The 16,973-nt window shown below is 40.4% G+C and overlaps 1 protein-coding gene across 2 annotated transcripts in view; it reads left to right on the top strand.

Annotated features, from left to right (window-relative positions):
* The first annotated feature begins 3,238 nt into the window (after positions 1-3,238).
* LOC102226100 (netrin-1-like) overlaps positions 3,239-16,973 on the top strand; it is a 59,695-nt gene continuing 45,960 nt past the window's right edge. The window contains exons 1-2 of one of the 2 annotated variants that reach the window (XM_023348439.1): positions 3,239-3,502; positions 3,627-4,680. In XM_023348439.1, the coding sequence (XP_023204207.1) occupies positions 3,666-4,680 (1,015 nt within the window). In that variant the 5' untranslated portion in view covers positions 3,239-3,502; positions 3,627-3,665. Of the gene's footprint in view, positions 3,503-3,571; positions 4,681-16,973 lie in introns of both variants that reach the window. The other variant, XM_023348438.1, reaches the window with a different exon arrangement.

Genomic DNA, 16,973 nt, shown 5'->3' with positions numbered 1-16,973 from the left:
CAACATAAAAACTAGATTTCATACTTAGACTATAGGGAGATAGTCGCAAGGACGCCACCTACCTGTGATCTATAGTTAGTGTCCTAAAGGACTAGTTTCTTAAATATCCAGGGGTCTCAAACTCCAGTCCTCGAGGGCTGCAGTCCTGCAACTTTTAGATATGCCTCTGCTGCACCACACCTGAATAGAATAATTAGGTCATCAAGGCTCTGGAAAACTGATCTACACAAGGAGGAGGTCATTAAGCCATTTCATTCCAGCGTTTTGTACCTGTGGCACATCTAAAAACTGCAGGACAGCGGCCCTCGAGGACTGGAGTTTGACACCCCTGAAGTCACCATCAACCCAAAATTTGATTTGAAAATAATGTCGTCCCAGAAGCATAAAATTAAAGTTAAATATATTTTATAATAATATTGTTAACTACCATTCTGGAGGACATAAAAAGGGAAACACAAGTTCCTGATTATATGTCTGAGCGCTGGATCAATACAAAAAATAATTAAGTCAATTACAGCTTTTTTTTTTTTTTTTACTGAATATGTTGTTGGGTTGGTTGTTAGATGAAATAGTGATGTAGTTGAGCGCATCTAAAATGAGCAGTACGTTTATTTTAATCTTAGCTGCTGTCAGTTGCTATTTTTCTCCTGCTATGACAACTGCAACATGCTAAAAATTGCTCCAGGCTTTTTGATTATTTACAAAACTCCTCACATGTTGCTAAAGTACTGTGAGAGCTAAAATGTTTTTAGAGTCTTACAAAAATGTAATTTGTTACATTTTGAAGTGTTTAAGTAACGTTCAACGCGTTCGTTTTCTAAATCTCGCCACAAAAACAACGAGTTTCAGTGAGAATAATAAGCTTTGGTTAAATTCAGTACATCTATAGCACCAACTAAGAACAAATATAGTCTTCTCTTTTGTTTACAAAAACAAATGAGAATTTTTTTTAATTTAATTCAATCATAATAGAGACATACTGAAAGTTACTTACATAGATTCCAATTGTTTGTTAGTATGTTATGAGACAAATGATCTGTGGAAAAAAAAATCAAATTCCTTCGTCTCGTCTAGTTAGCTAAAGCTAACCAGCTTTAGCTAAACGCCTCCGTTTATCCGACGGCGGCGGATAAACGGTTTTCTGTAACGGTAAGTTGTTTCGTACAGGAGATTGGCTGACAGATGTAAGACCCTCCTCCTCCTGGCTCTGATTGGTTGACTTTGGTCCGCAGTGAGTTATTTTTGGAGGAGATCGATACTTTCGCAGACTAACCGTCTCATCATTTTTTTCTCCATAAAAGTCATATATTGCCATTTTAAAGGCAAAAGCTTGTATTAACTGCACAAGGTCATATCATAAGACTTCCAGTTATGAAACTTTTTACATTGGACAAATATATATATATATATTTTAGCAGTTTAACAGCTTGAGCTAGCTTAAAACAATGTTAATGCTAACACCCTCTGCTAGAAAAACTGGGCATGTTGATGATGAGGCTGTGGTTGGAAAAGTCCTCACATGTGGTTGTCTTTTTTTTTCTTTCTTTTTTTAGCTGTGGTTTCAGAGTAAAGCGTTGCATGCCACTTCATTATATATATGACATATAGTTTATTATTTCATTAATGTTTTCTGATGAACCGATGAGCAAAGTTATCTTCACGATTAGTAAGAATTCCACTAAGTAAGCGGACAACATAAATTCAGCACAGAAACATTGATTAAAATCGACTTGAATAAAATGTGTCACAGCCATTGTGCTGATTGAGATCTAGCAGTTTGTGTTAGCAGCAGTGCAGCGAAAGTAAGTTAGACTTAACCACACAGAATTGAGAAAACAGAAGACATGTGTAGATTACGGAGGAGCAGGAAATTCATCTAACATCAGTGTGGCCAAAGAAGCGTTACATTTAAACATTTTACGCAAGCATGGAAACTACCTGACACAATATTTTAAGCGTTCGCTTTCTATTCTACTCGTACATCTAAAAAAAATAAAATAAAATAAAAATTAGAAAATTGAGTGAAAGGGCAATATTTCTTACCAGTCATCTTGTTAAGTAAAACTCATCACACACAGAGTGACATATTTTGAGCCTTTGTTTCTTGTGATTTTGATGGTTATGGCTTACAGATAGTGAAAAGCAAAAATTTCAATGTCTCAGCGAATTAGACTGTTGTTCAAAAGATCATGAATATAATGTCTCAACCTAATCAGCTGATTAACTCAAAACACCTGCGAAGGTTTTCTGAGCCTTTAAGCTACCTACCTCTCACTCTGGGTCAGTCTACCACACAACCAGAACAGTAAGACACAAAAAGATCATTGCTAAAGAAGCTTGGATACACAGAGTTTTGTATCCGAGCACATTAAAGAGACAATTTTATTATGTGAAATTGTCTTTTTTGAGCTTTAAATCGTCTTCAATGCTTCAATGACCATACTGTTCCTGTTCTAGATTGGCCAGAAAGCTCCCCTGACCTTTAACCCCATAGAGAATCTATGGAGTATCGTCAAGACGTAACTATGAATGATGAAAGACACCAGACCCAACAAGGCAGATGACCTTAAGGCAGCTGTTAAAGCAACTTGGTCTTCCATTGCACCTACACAATGCCACAGGTTCATCGCCTCAAGGCCACAGCAAAATTCATGCAAAAGGAGCCCCAACCAAGCACTGAGTGCATAGAAATGCATGTACTTTTCACAATCCTGACATTTTTGCTTAAAACATTATTTTTAATTTGGTCTGATGTGATATTCTAATTTTCTGAGACGTTGAATTTTGGGGTTTCTTCACGCACACGCCATAAAAATTAAATTTGAACTAAATAAAAGTTTGAAATATTTTATTCCACATGTCACAAAGCTCTATAAAATGACTATATATATATAAATATACATATATATATCTATACTTTATATACAGTATATAATATTGTTGTGAATACTGTCGCTGTCCTAAAAATAATGACATAAATCTCTTTTTTATTTTTTGCACAAAAAAAAAACATTCTGGGGGGAAAAAAAGACTTAAGCCATTATTTTAGGAAGTGATGATATATGAAAGACATAATATCCAGGTAGTTCCGATATTTAACCGGAAGATGTCGCCATTTCCCTTTACACGGAGATATCCGTTTCTAGCGTTCAGACGCTGGTGGACTCCTCTTTTCTCCCCCTCCCATTAGAATAGAGAGGGAATGGGACAGACAGTGGTAGAGGTGGGCAGAGGTGTGACAGAGGGGACCGACTGAGGCAGAGGCAGACAGCCAGTTGGGCATTTGCCATTTATTTTCTCTCTTCTTCTATTTTTTCTCTCTCTTATTTCCAGAAAGGAGGGAGAGTCTACTGCACCTTTTTGTTTCGTGCGTAAACTGGATAAAGGGTGTTTTTTTTTTTTATCTCCCCCCTCCAAATTCTGCGGGGCACCTCAAACTCTTTCAGCCTGAGCTGTCCATGTGAGAGGTGGTGATCTGGGTGGAGTTTTTCCCTTTCCTCTTGTAAGGTTATTTCTCAAAAAAACATCCAGTAACCATTCCATCCAATCGTCCTGATTCGTTTTCTCTCAGTGTTTTGCCGCAGGTGCTGTTGGGGTGATAACCGTGCCTTCCCGTGTGTTTTCAGCGCATCGGCCCCCCCGCGGCGCTCGGATTAAGTCCTACCATGAGACGGCTTTTGGAGACGTGGGTCGCCGTGCTGACAGCTTGTGCGCTGGCCGGACGCGCCTCCGCGGGATACGGGCTGAGCATGTTCGCCGCGCAGTCCTCCCCGCCGGACCCGTGCTACGACGAGAACGGGAACCCGCGGAGGTGCATCCCCGACTTCGTCAACTCCGCTTTCGGGAAGGACGTGCGCGTGTCCAGCACCTGCGGCGCGCCAGCGGCCCGCTACTGCGTGGTGACCGAGAAGGGCGAGGAGCGCACGCGGGACTGCCACACGTGCGACGCCGCGGACCCCAAGAAGTCCCACCCGCCAGCCTACCTGACGGACCTCAACAACCCGCACAACCTGACCTGCTGGCAGTCGGAGAACTACGCGCAGTACCCGCAGAACGTCACCCTCACGCTGTCGCTTGGGAAGAAGTTCGAGGTCACCTACGTGAGCCTGCAGTTCTGCTCGCCCAGACCCGAGTCCATGGCGATCTACAAGTCCATGGACTACGGCAAGTCGTGGGTTCCGTTCCAGTACTACTCCACGCAGTGCAAGAAGATGTACAACCGGCAGAACAAGGCGACGATCACCAAGCAGAACGAGCAAGAGGCGATCTGCACGGACTCCCACACCGACATGCACCCGCTGACCGGCGGCCTGATCGCCTTCAGCACCCTGGACGGACGGCCGTCGGCGCACGACTTCGACAACTCGCCGGTGCTGCAGGACTGGGTGACGGCCACCGACATCAAGGTGATCTTCAGCCGGCTGCACACGTTCGGCGACGAGAACGAGGACGACTCGGAGCTGGCGCGCGACTCCTACTTCTACGCCGTGTCGGACCTGCAGGTCGGCGGACGGTGCAAGTGCAACGGGCACGCGTCGAAGTGCGTCAAAGACCGCGAGGGGAACCTGGTGTGCGAGTGCAAGCACAACACGGCGGGGCCGGAGTGCGACAGGTGCAAGCCGTTCCACTACGACCGGCCGTGGCAGCGCGCCACGGCCCGGGAGGCCAACGAGTGCGTCGGTAAGTCAAAGCCTCTCTTTTTCTTAATTCTGACTGGAATTTACACCGATAAAAAAACCACAAAAAAAAAAAAAAAAAACAACTATTTGAATTTAAGCAATTAAACAATTGGACACAAATAAATTTGGTTGATAAGAATCACTGTTTCTGAGTAGAAACTGTGTCCGTATCCAGAGAAAAGGTTTCTTTAAAAATTGTTTCCGTGAACAAATGTGTTTAAATTCGAGTTTTTTGGGGGGTTTTTACGACAGTTTTCCTCAAATTAAGTAATTCAATCCTGAATATATATGGACGCAAATGTTGGGGAATATATGCGGACTTATATTTAATTTAAGTACAACAAACAGTTCATTTACCCTCGTATGAGAGTATTTAACGGGAAATCTCCGAATTTAAAATCACCTTAGATAATCTATTACATGCTGATATCAGTTTATATGTATATTTTTCCACTGCTGCTGTCATGGTTACGCACAAGTTTAATGGATGCAGAGAATCCCCTCTGTCAACGACATCAAATCTCTGCTGGAAAATCACGATTAACCATCTTTCCTGTTCCTTTCATTAAGTCATCTGGTTTCGGCGACCATTGTTAAAAAAAGAAAAGCTTTTTTTTATTGTTACTGATACTTTCTTGCTGATAAATCTGAGCGATGTCTGAGCCAGGTGTGCTGCTAGACCTGAAGCCATTCAGGGGCAGAAAATCTGAATACCAATGAAATTGAAAGGCCAAGTTTTCTTTTATTTTTTTCCAGTATTTATATGTGCATGTTTTTCGCCATCTTACCTGAGCTAAGATGAACAAAAGCGAGCAAAAAACCTGCTTTCCTGCTGAATTAGTGACTTCAATTCTTTTCCAGTCACATATATGTTGTTTTTTGTATATATATAAAAAGGAATGTGTTGCTAACCTATATCTTCTTAACTTGAAAGTGTATATTCAGCATTTCTCATATTATCTGAAGTTTTATTGTACCTTTTAATGGCGCTTTATTTCCAGCACAGTGCATAAAACAGGAAAGGCTGTGCATGGAAACAAATTTCCGTAGGGGTCATCCAAATCTAACACCCTGCACTTAAAATATGGTGTACGCTTCTTCTTTTTTTTTTTTTTTTACCATGACTGTGATTGTTTGAAACCTTTTTTCATTAGCACAAACGCAACTTTAAAATAGCACCAACTAATATTTATTCATGCTGAATAATTCCAAACATTTAAGACAGAAAAAGTGGAGGAGTTTCCAGAGAAAACGCCCCACATGTTATTTCAATAAATGATAATATTGTTGTTTTTGAGACCATTTTCAAGTAATATAAGTTTAATGGCATAATAGTGCAATAGTGCCAGGACACATTGTCAACCATAAGCTTTAAATTCTAATGAACATCTGACCCTGAAACTGGAAGACATTTTAAATATCAAAAATAAATAGACTAAACAACAGAAACAAGAAACAAAATAAATTATGAAGTGTCCAGAAATCAAAATTGCTTTTCAGAAAAAGGGACTAGTTGAGACCAAAGCACCAGACTGAAGAATTTTATCATCCGGTGTTTGGTGATAAAAAAACAGGATGAAAAAAGATAAATTGTACAAATGGAAATTATTTAGCTCGTTTTAATTTACCATGCAGTAAATTGATTTATTACCTATTGTGACAGGCGTAGATATCAATTAAATTTCAACAAAAATATTAAGATCAGACGCTATCGGCGAAGACGGCTCCAGTGTTTGGAAGCTTTGCTTGCTAGCAAGTTTAACTTTAGCACTAATGCTAATGTTATCGGTTAGCTTAAAGGCAAACATTTCCCCACTAAAAGCCAGTTTTCATTGTGTACACTGAAATATTTAAGTGTTGCCATTATGTTAATTTGCTGTGGTCTTTCAGTGGTAGTGATACAAATAAAAAATAAAATCCTCTTTACTGAGACAAGCAATGAAAATAGGCGAGTTCTGCTCATCAAAAGCTAAAGAACCTTATATCCAGTGAATCAATGTTTTAAAGATAAACTCCCGCTTGTTGAAAAGAGCTGTGTAAAGCCACTTCCTCCTTAAAGAGTGCATATTTCCATCAGTGAAAACTAAATCGCCAACAATCGAGCTGAACGATTCAACCGGAAGAAAGGCCTGGAAGCCTTTTCAGCAAAGCGGGCTTGTCCAAACGCGCACCAGCCGACATTTCCTACTTTAATGGGAAGGAAACGTCACAGCTGCAGAAATGAACTGCTGGGGCGGGATGTGTTTCCATAAGCAGGTGCTGTTATAGATCGCAGGGCCGATTAGGGCGGTTTTATTGACATTTCTGGCACGTAGAGCACAAACTGCCACTTTAGAGGCGGCAAACTATTCATAGAGGGGAAACAAAGCGTGAGGTAATCTGAATCCGAGTGTTATTTTGCTGTGATGCCTGTTTCCAGCGGAGCAGCAGGGGCTTACATCGGCAGCCCGGACCTCTGTGGGCCACTGTTGGGCGAACCGGGGGAGAAGCAACCAGCCCCTGCCACTGCCATGGTTTGCTCAACCAAACGGAACAAGTGAACAACTTGTTCCCTTTTTGGCCTCCGATTTTCGCCCGCATGCGAGCGTATTTCAGGAAAACAAAAGCTTGTCACTTGCGGCATCCATCTCACTGTCGGCGGGAGGCGTCTGCGTCCCCTCCCCTTCGCCGTCTCGCTGTGTGTGCAAGTGGTGTCATCAGATAAAAACTGCAAAGGAGGCAGACAGGGAAAAATAATAGGAAGGGTGTTCCGATACTAGAGGCGGTGCAAGGTTGTGTGGGGCCCTGAGCAACAAAAATAAATAAAAAAAATTTAACGAACATTTAAAGCCGACAATGACATTCACCAACTTTTTCCGTATATCTTCCATCCATCCATACGTCGTTTATACCTGCTTATACTCGCAGAAACTGCGCTTCCATGACAAATGTGCACAAATCTTTGTCTATATTCTGATAATGTAGAAAAAAAACGCAATTTTGCATTTGCGGTGTTTTCATTAAAGAGGAAATGGAATCAAAATTACAAGAGAATGCGTTTCTTCACGTGATAAGTCATTAAAAATCATGGCAGCGATGTAAGTAAACAGTTACATGAGATTATATCCATATGAGGGGCGACATATGTGGCGTTTTGGGGAAATTGTAGTCGGCCATTTTACAGAAGAGCTGTGGATTCAACACATTTGAATAACAAGCAGAACTTTTTATGAGCTGTGCGATGCTGTGAGAGCTGTGGTGGAGCCAGCTGCACATTGTCTGAAGAAACCAAACAAAAAAACCATCATCTTCCTACTACTTCCTGTCGACTTCTTTGTCGTTTCCTCCAGTAGTAACATCCGGCTGTTGATCACGTGACTGGTTGTGAGCAAGTGCTTCCATTGCAGTTTTGCGAAAAACATCTATTTCGGGAGAAAAACAAAAACATGTCATCCTCGCGCAGAAACCTTTTATAGAAAAATGTGAGTTTTGTGCAAGTCATACGCTTAGAAGCCAGCTTGGCAATGTCCACAAAGTGACAATGATAGAAAATGACTGCTGAAGAAATACAGCCAACTTCCTGAAAATACAGAACATATCTGATAATGTCATCCAAAACTCAAGAAATACTGGATAGATTATAACCCTGGTCTAATTTCACATTATATGTACATGAGTTGCTATCAGGTGCACATTTTTTTGTTCCTTTGGTGGCTCCGTACAATACGTAACAACTGAGCCATCAACTACTAAATTAACTGTTTTGACAGAATGTGATCAGTCACTTCACATTATTAATAAAATAAAGGACAAATAGGTTCATATTTTGATTGGTCATTCATTTTGGATACGTGCAGCACTTCAATAAAACCTTACAGATTTGAGAAGAAGAGTCAAACTTTACTTGGTTGTCAGTTAATTGTAAATAGTTTAAAACAAACTGTTAGAAACTAACACTTGTAAGCATTTCATCTGAATAAATTTCAGTCAGTGTTTCTGCATAAACATTTGAGTTTTATTACATTTTGTCTGCAGGCTACTTTCTGAGGAAAATAAAATAAATTCAAACTAATTACCCAGATATTTTACCTCATGAAAGCATGAAACATTAGTAAGCTTTTTTTCCCCTTCTGGCAGCCACAGCTACATTGCCAACGAAGCTAGCAAGTTTAACCTTAGCATTAACAGCTAAGCATGTTACAGCTATAAAAACGTACATTTTTGCCCAAAAGCATAAACTTTCTCAACCGCAAGTCTCACAACAGTCCTAGCCTTTTATTGAGATGATAGGTTCATTCATAATACGTCGCACATAAACATATCAGCTGCACACAACCAATGAGAGCAACTCTTAAATGAACCAACGTCTGATCAAATTGTTTAGCTTGGATTTTCTCCCAGAGTAATGTAGCTAATTCTGCTGGAATGCAACCATCACTGAACATTATGCCTACTAATGCCAAACAATTTTAATGACCAATACTTAACACCGTCCAAAACTAAAATTTTATAGTGTAGATTTATTTGCAAACAGTTACATTGTGCATGAAATGTGGGCCTACATTAGACACAAGCAGCAAAAACCAGCTTTAATGAATATCATTAAAGCTGTAGTACGTAGCTTTTTTAAATAATTTTTTTATTTACCTTTTGTTCAAACTGTCAGTATGTTTTGACAGTATGGAATGAGACAAATAATTTGTGAAAAAAAAATCCAGCTTTTCTCCCAATGCTAACTGGAAACAACCAGTCAGAGTCAGGAGGCGGGTCTTAGCGCTGTCAATCATGCCCATGTGTGCACCGCTCCCCGCCTACTCCTCCTCTCCTTTTTGCATAGCCTGCTGCAAATGCTAACGCTAGTTAACATAGCACCCATGAAGGCGGATAAACCGTAGTCCTGTAATGTTAAGTTGTTTCTCCTCCATTAGCACATTTAGCAGCAAGTACAGGAGACTGATTGACTGCGCCAAGACCCTCCTCTTGCCTCTGATTGGTTGTTTTTGGTCGGGTAATACCAGCACAGGAAGGAAGTAGAGGGGATCCGTTTGTTTCGCAGATTATCTGTCTCATACTGTCAAGACATGGTGATAGTTTAACAAATATGTAAAAAACGTTTCTTTTTCTAAAATAGAAGTTACATACTGTAGCTGTATAACTTATGACTGTTCTTGGAAAATCTAAGGATTTTGAGCTATGTAGTTTGTACTTTTATTAATTATTTTAAATCTTAAATAGTATCACAAAGTAAAATCAGTATTCAGAAACAAATTAACAAATTTAAAAATAGGCTCATTCTTGGTTAAGTACAAATGCAACATCTAGGTCAATTTTCTGCGTAACAAATACAGAATCCTTTGGTTCCCCCTGCTAGCTTAGCTTACTTATGCCTTGGGCCGTTTCTACAGACTTCCTCAGCAGTAATAATTGGTCTCCTTTTGCTTTGGACCGTTGTCATATTGGAACAAGAGAAAGAAAAAGATTTTGGTTATGGGAGAGTTGGTTTCACTTCTTGGTGGCAGGCATCAAGGAAGTTAGTCAAAGTCAGGTTCCCATGACTCTGTGCATGGCTGGCATTATTTCGTCCAAAAAAAAAAAAAAAAAAAGAAAGAAAGAAAGAAATTTATGTTGGCAGCAGGAATATTTGAATTCCTATCAGGTGGAGGCACATGACTATAAAGACAAATGGCAGCACAGGACTCCCCACCGTCGATGTGTCTGAATAACATTGCTATAATCAGAAAGTAAAATGGGGAAACTATTTGGTTTTGGACAGATTTTTGAAGTGCCTGAAGGGGCAGCAGGCTGCAAAGCATCTGGAGAGAGTTATGACATCTATAAAGAAGTGCAGAGAGACAGGAAAGGGAGACAAAAAGAGACATAAAACACCAACACGGCCACAATTCTGTGTCACAATCCAATAAATAGGTCAGTAAAAAAAAAAAATTATGGAGCGTGAAGAGTGCCGAATTAAACACACATATGTATGGAGAGTGACTAGTGCCACTTTACAATAAATAACTTTTGAAATAATTATGTAAGTGTAATTGATCAAAACAAGAAATAAATATAGAAATAATTAGCTAAGTATAGATTTAATTATTTGTTCCTAAACTAAATGTCTTGATTTCAATTAAAAAATTAGACATATTTATTTCATGATTTAATAAATTAATTTATGTTCCTGTACTGAAGCATGTGATGAATCAATTCAAAATGTCACCTTCATCCAGTGAGTGGGCGGGACTAGAACTGCTTCTATAGAGATCCTGATGTCTAATTGGCTGCTTCAAGCAGCAACTCAAGAGAACCTCTATAACAGAGTTAGTCCCAACCACTCCCTGACGCTCTGTATCTTTATGCCCTAAAGTGCTATATTTCAATAGATAAATAAATAAATCTCTAACAATGTACATTAACTTCTATCTAATACAGATTTATTTCTTTATATGACAAAAAAACATATAATTAAAATTTGACTATTTCTTAGTAGTTCAGTTCTGCAGTATCTGTGAGCCAAAGTTAGCAGGTGTGGCTAACCTTACTGTTAGAAGTGATTGGTGGAGTATAATCAATAAGATTCATGTTTGGTGGCACAAAGAGTAAATAAAATATTTCATTGAAAGACGTCACTGAAATTAAGTAACAATGAAGTAAATAATACAGAAAGTTTTAATTTGAGCATTTTACATCAATTATATAAAAATATATTTAATTTGCTCATTTATTGATTTATTACATCTATTTCCAATTTTAATTAAAATTAAAACATATACGAATATTTATTTATCTGGGCACGTCTGGCCCTCCGTAGATCTTGACATAAAATCCTCCAAAGGGAGAATTTTAAGGTTCTCCCTTTTCAAAACTGTACGCGTTTTGCAAACTCGCGCGCCCCATTGCACTTTGCCAACAAATTAACAAGTTCATATCTGCACATATGTAAATGAATGAGCTCATATCAAATCCAGCCAGAGATTCATAATAATTTGTAGTCATGAGCGCGGTTAGAACATCCACATGGTGACAGACCAGGCCCTCGTGTCCCTGGCAGCTGCTTCATATTCTCTTCATGCTTGGTGTAGCGCTGACCCCTGAGAGTAAACCCCCAACACACACACGCATACGCCCACATGCCTGCACACGCACACGCACCCACACCCACACCCACACACGCCTTCACACACACAAGCACACACGCCCACACCCACGCACACACCCTGCATGACTGCTGATGGGCTGTGAGGCAAACTGTGGGAAACCTTAGTCTGCCAAGTGGGTTTTGAGTCGAGATGAAAATGGTCGTCTTAGTCACTCACACGTGTAATTTTGCACTTGTTCGGTTTCCAGCTGGTTTGGTTTCCGAGGACGCTTTCCTTCCACCTTGACAAGTGTCTCCTCTTTGCTGTTGGGTGCGGCATTAGGTGAGTTTTGATTCTTCGGAGACCTGTAGTTTCATTAAGACGTTGGCAGATGAAGCATAAAGATCTGTTGCTCGGGCAAAAAACGCACAGAAATGTTTTGGCATCTATTAAGATATCTCCGTTTCCATCCCGCCTGCGAGGCCGCTGCAGTGGGATGAGATTATATCAGATGCAGTTTGGGGCTCGGCTACAGGTCTGGGTTCTTGTTATAATACTGTTGCTTGCATAATATAAATACAGACCATGACATTTAAATAGTAAATGATCTGGAATGCTTTTTCAAAACAAAAGACTTTGACATTAACTTAATTCTAAACCAGTCGTTACCGACTTTTCCGACTGTCAAATGTTGGAGGAAATGCAGGTCTGCTGTGTTTCCATTAACTGTAGAATTGTGCAAGTGAAGTTAAGAAAATAAATTTGCTTAATGGAAGCATGGCAGTTTAGAAAAGAAAACATGTTTTTCCATTAAAAGTTGCTGGGTTGTGATGAGGTGGTTTTTCCTGCTGTATTGATTTGAATTTACACAGCAAAATGACATCAAATGTACCAGTAGTATTTCTTTAAGTCTATTTCTCTTGTCATTAGGTTGGAAACTGTGCTTTTAAAAAATAAAATACACAATTTCCCACAATTATCATAATCCTAACAGAAGCAAAAAACATTTTATTCTTAGTTTAAAACCCCAAAATAGACATAAAATGCTGATTCTTTAACAATACAAACACATTTCCTGCAGGAGATATTTCTGATAAAATCATAAGGTGTGTTTTCTCAAAAGGTCAGGTAGCATAAGCAGCCGTTCAGATGCGCAAAACGCTGAACAGCATCGCCTTCGAGATGCAGCTTCTCCTTAGAACTGCATTTTCCAAGCTTCCGACCACTCCTCCGCGACTCCCTCACTCAGCTCCTTCAGACTAGCCATTGGCAATTAGCAAACACCTTGTGGAACAGCACACCTACTCAGCTTGTTATAGGAGCTACTTCTCAGTGAAACGCTGGTAAAAACATTTGCTAAAGGGTTAATAGAGGAGCCATGTTGTGATGACTTCCTGAAGGTGGCGTTTCAGAAAGAGCAGGAGTTTCTTAAAGAGACAGAAGCCCAATTTCAAGGCGTAAAATTACAAAGTTAAATTTCTTTAAAGCCCTATTTTATCTAGATAGCATTTCTATAACAAACTAAGTTAACATAGTGACATGCTGGTGTTATAAAAGGGCACTACATGCCTGGAAGACGCATAATAGTACCCATTTAATGTTTCCGATATGTTATATAACACAGATGTACAGTTTTCTATTGTTTTTTTGGGGGGGGGGCGTGTTTGGTGTAGTGCGTAGGGTGTAGAAGAACCGTCACTGCCGACAGCACCAGTAACGCAAAACTCTGTTATGAAAGTATTTTAAAAACAATGTCATATCCGTAAATCCTGTTACTACACAAACTCAGCTTTCATTTGATTCACAATAGTGCGTCCACATATACAGTCAAAGCTTGATTACGTTGGGCAGGAGGAAGCCACGGTAGTTTACGAACTTGTTCTTGCCTCTGACAGCCATGCGACAACCCTACCACACGTCAGCCATTTTCGTCCCGCCACGTTGGGCCGTGCGAGACCCGCTCCACGTCTGGGTTTCGTTTCAGGGTTCAGTGGAACCGGCCCGTGTGATGGAAGAGAGGGATCGTTGTATAGTGTCATTTCATGGATGTTCGTGAAATAGAAGCTGTGTTTCGGTTCGGTTCCTCTCCTTGTGTCTTCTTCTTTGCCATCAGAGCCATACTTTGCTGTAGCTCAGTTTAGAAAACAGCAAATGGTTGTGGATTTTGGGTAAGGGTAGGCAGAATCTAGCTTTTTCCAGGTAGGTTTTGATTTTTTTAATGTTGTTAATTTATTAAAAAATATATATGAAATGGAAATAGAATTGCAAGCGATTTGTCTGACTTACAGTGATCTGCGCAGTAAATCAGTCACCAGTGTTTCCATTGACTGAAGAATTGCGCAATTTGACATTTTGAAAATGAATTTGCTTAATAGATATGCACCAATTTAAAACAAACAAACAAAACTTGTCAATAAAAAGTTTGCATGAACATTTTCACATTTTACCACCTCACTGTCACAAACTTATTTTATTAGATTTTTATGTGACAAACACAATTCTAGTCTCCCTAAACAAAATTACCCTTCAAAAAATTTGTCTATTTTAGACCAAAGCATCGGACTCAAGACTTTTGTCTTACCTTTCGTAGAAAACGAGAGAGACACAAGAAAGACAAACAGGCGTACAAACGGAAATTATGGAGCTTATTTTAATTTATCATGTGATTAACTGACTTGTCGCTTATTGCAACAGACTTAGCTGTACTAAATTTTATTGAGGATACCACGCTGAATAAAAATGCACCACAGTTTCTAGATTTTTATTGCCGCAAAAAAACAACAACAAAAAAACCCCTCCAAAAATCCTGGATTACTTCTCCTTCCACTTGACACTTTAGTGCAACTAAATCCCAACGAAACCACTGAAGTTTAGGAGCGCGGTGAGACAGAACGCGGGACAGGTTCAAAGGTTACAAATGACTCCGCAAGGCGCCGAATACCAACGTGGAAAGTAAAAGTTTTCGGGAGTTGTTTTTTTTGTTCTATGATGGGCTTTTGCAGTCGAAACGCAGCGCAAAGCAGACGTTAGTTTCACCGCCTCACATTTCAGCTCGTCTCTCTCCGCATTCCGTCTCTTGTGTTATCAGTTCAAGCAACAAAGCCTCCATAATTTTGATAGCATGCCAGTGACGCATGCCGTTCGCATGTGAAACCAGGACCTGTTGCACTTTTGATACCGACGTTCTCCCCCGTGACTACAAGCAGAGAACAATGCTCCCGAATCTGGCTCTCGGTGCGTTCCCTTCCAACGCTTCTTGCAACATAAGGCCGGGTGACTTTGGTAAGAGGTTTTCCTGTGTACGGCCCAGACCATAAAACAAAGAAATGCATTTGGGGCATCTAAAAGTGAGGAGAAAGAAAGCAGGGGTGGGGGGGGGGGGGGGAGTCCATGTTCTGCTATAGTTCAGTGTCCTCTGGGTAAATGCTGCATGTTTGGAGGATTTTGTTTTCTTGAGCTCATAATTCAAGACAGACGTGATGTTTGGAGCCAAAAAAAAAAGAAAAAAAGAAGGTTTTGTTCAGGCTTTATGGAGCAAACTGAACATTTTTGTTCAACTGAGTGGAGGATGGCAATTTTGAGGGCTGTTGGAGTGTTATGAGAAGATCCTTTTTGCAACTATTTCATTGATTATTTTGTTATTTATGCCTGCATAAAGTATGCACTTGTAGGATGATGGCCTTTTTTCAAGATGGCTGCCATCTGCAAGCCTTTTAAACCAATTATTAGTTTTTAAAGATTTTATTGGCTCTAGTGGCCTTTATTTTATTGTGAATTGACAGGAAGGTAGGTAATGAGAGAAGGGAGAAGACGTGCGGCAAAGGTCGCCAGGCCGGGAATCGAACCTGCGACAGCCGCGGCGAGGACCTTATGTGGGTTGTGCTTAACCCCTGCGCCACATAGCACCCCTCCCCCTTTAAACCAATTATTGCCATAATATGTTACCCATTTCTATGGCTTGAATGTCACATTGTATGTTTTTGACTTTGGTTATTCTATTCATACAACTGTAATGATATGTAGCGAAGTCAGGCGCTACATACTTTGTAGTTTGTGAGTCTCAAACCAGTCGTCACCTGGAAGAAGGTGATGTGCGACAGACTGAGACTCAGTTGTCTTAATGATGAGCATTAGCTTCCGTTAATTATGTGTTTAGCAGTTTAGCTTTAGCTTCAACTACTTTTTTAAATGTTTCTCGGCTTAGCATTAGCTTCTGCATTTTTTTTAAACGTGTTAAGTGGTATAATGTTAGCGTCTGGATTATTTTTTATATGTTTAGTGGTGTAGCGTTAGCTCCTGCACATATTTTTTCTGTTTAGAGATTTAGCATTAGTTTTCACAATTTTAAAATATTTTTTATGTTTGGTGGTTTTGCGTTCAGTTACGCCAAATTTTTAAAACGTCTTTAGCCGTTTTAGCGTTTACTTCCACAGTTTTGTTTTATGTGTTTAGCGGTTTAGCGCTAGCTCGGTATTCACCTGTGATAAATATTGACACTTTCAGTGCAAAAATAAATATTCCTTGATGACCATGGTGGCGATTCAGAATTTTTCAGTGGCTACCTTTTTCTTTTCCAAGCTCCAAGGAACATCTGTGCCCAGTTAGGATTTTGTGTCTGCATGCGAAAGATTTTCCAGAAAAAATTCAATTATCTGCTCCACTAATGGGAAGAATTGCTCACTCTTGTAACAAATGCATGTCGGCGTGAACGGGTGAGTGTTCGACTCTTTGTGTCCACCGTCTGTCTACATGGGACTGACTCGACTGGGGCCTCTAGGGGTGGCACGGGGACCACCTAGTGCGTGCACTTTTCGGGGCCTCTTTGAGCCACTGAGGCAGGGCAGGCTGGGAATGATTAATGGATCAGGGGAGTGACACGCTCCGCAGCTCAGCTTCAGACCCCCGGCTAGCTCCCCTGCTGCGCTGCCACCCGACACAGCCGGCTCAGTGACAACACCGCTTTCACGCCCACACACACAACACGCTTCATCAGTGTCACTTACCCGACTCACCCGCAGCGCAGCGCCACGTCCCCCTTCCCCTCCGCAGCCCTCTGTAAAAAGTGTTTCAGTGGAAGCAAAGCTAAGCTGCTTTTGGCAGGGGCCATCTTTTCCTGCTGAGTTGTCGACACAATCACCTTGGGGTTTTTTTTTGTTTTGTTTTGTTACTTTTACCAAGAAAACAAAGGCAACAACTGCTTTGAAAGGTGCTGAAATCAATTCAATTACAGTGACTC

The sequence above is a fragment of the Xiphophorus maculatus genome, chromosome 16, assembly GCF_002775205.1.
Source record: "Xiphophorus maculatus strain JP 163 A chromosome 16, X_maculatus-5.0-male, whole genome shotgun sequence".
NCBI lineage: Eukaryota > Metazoa > Chordata > Actinopteri > Cyprinodontiformes > Poeciliidae > Xiphophorus > Xiphophorus maculatus.
Note: the sequence above shows the minus strand (reverse complement) of the source record. Positions and strands in the feature narration are given on the sequence as shown.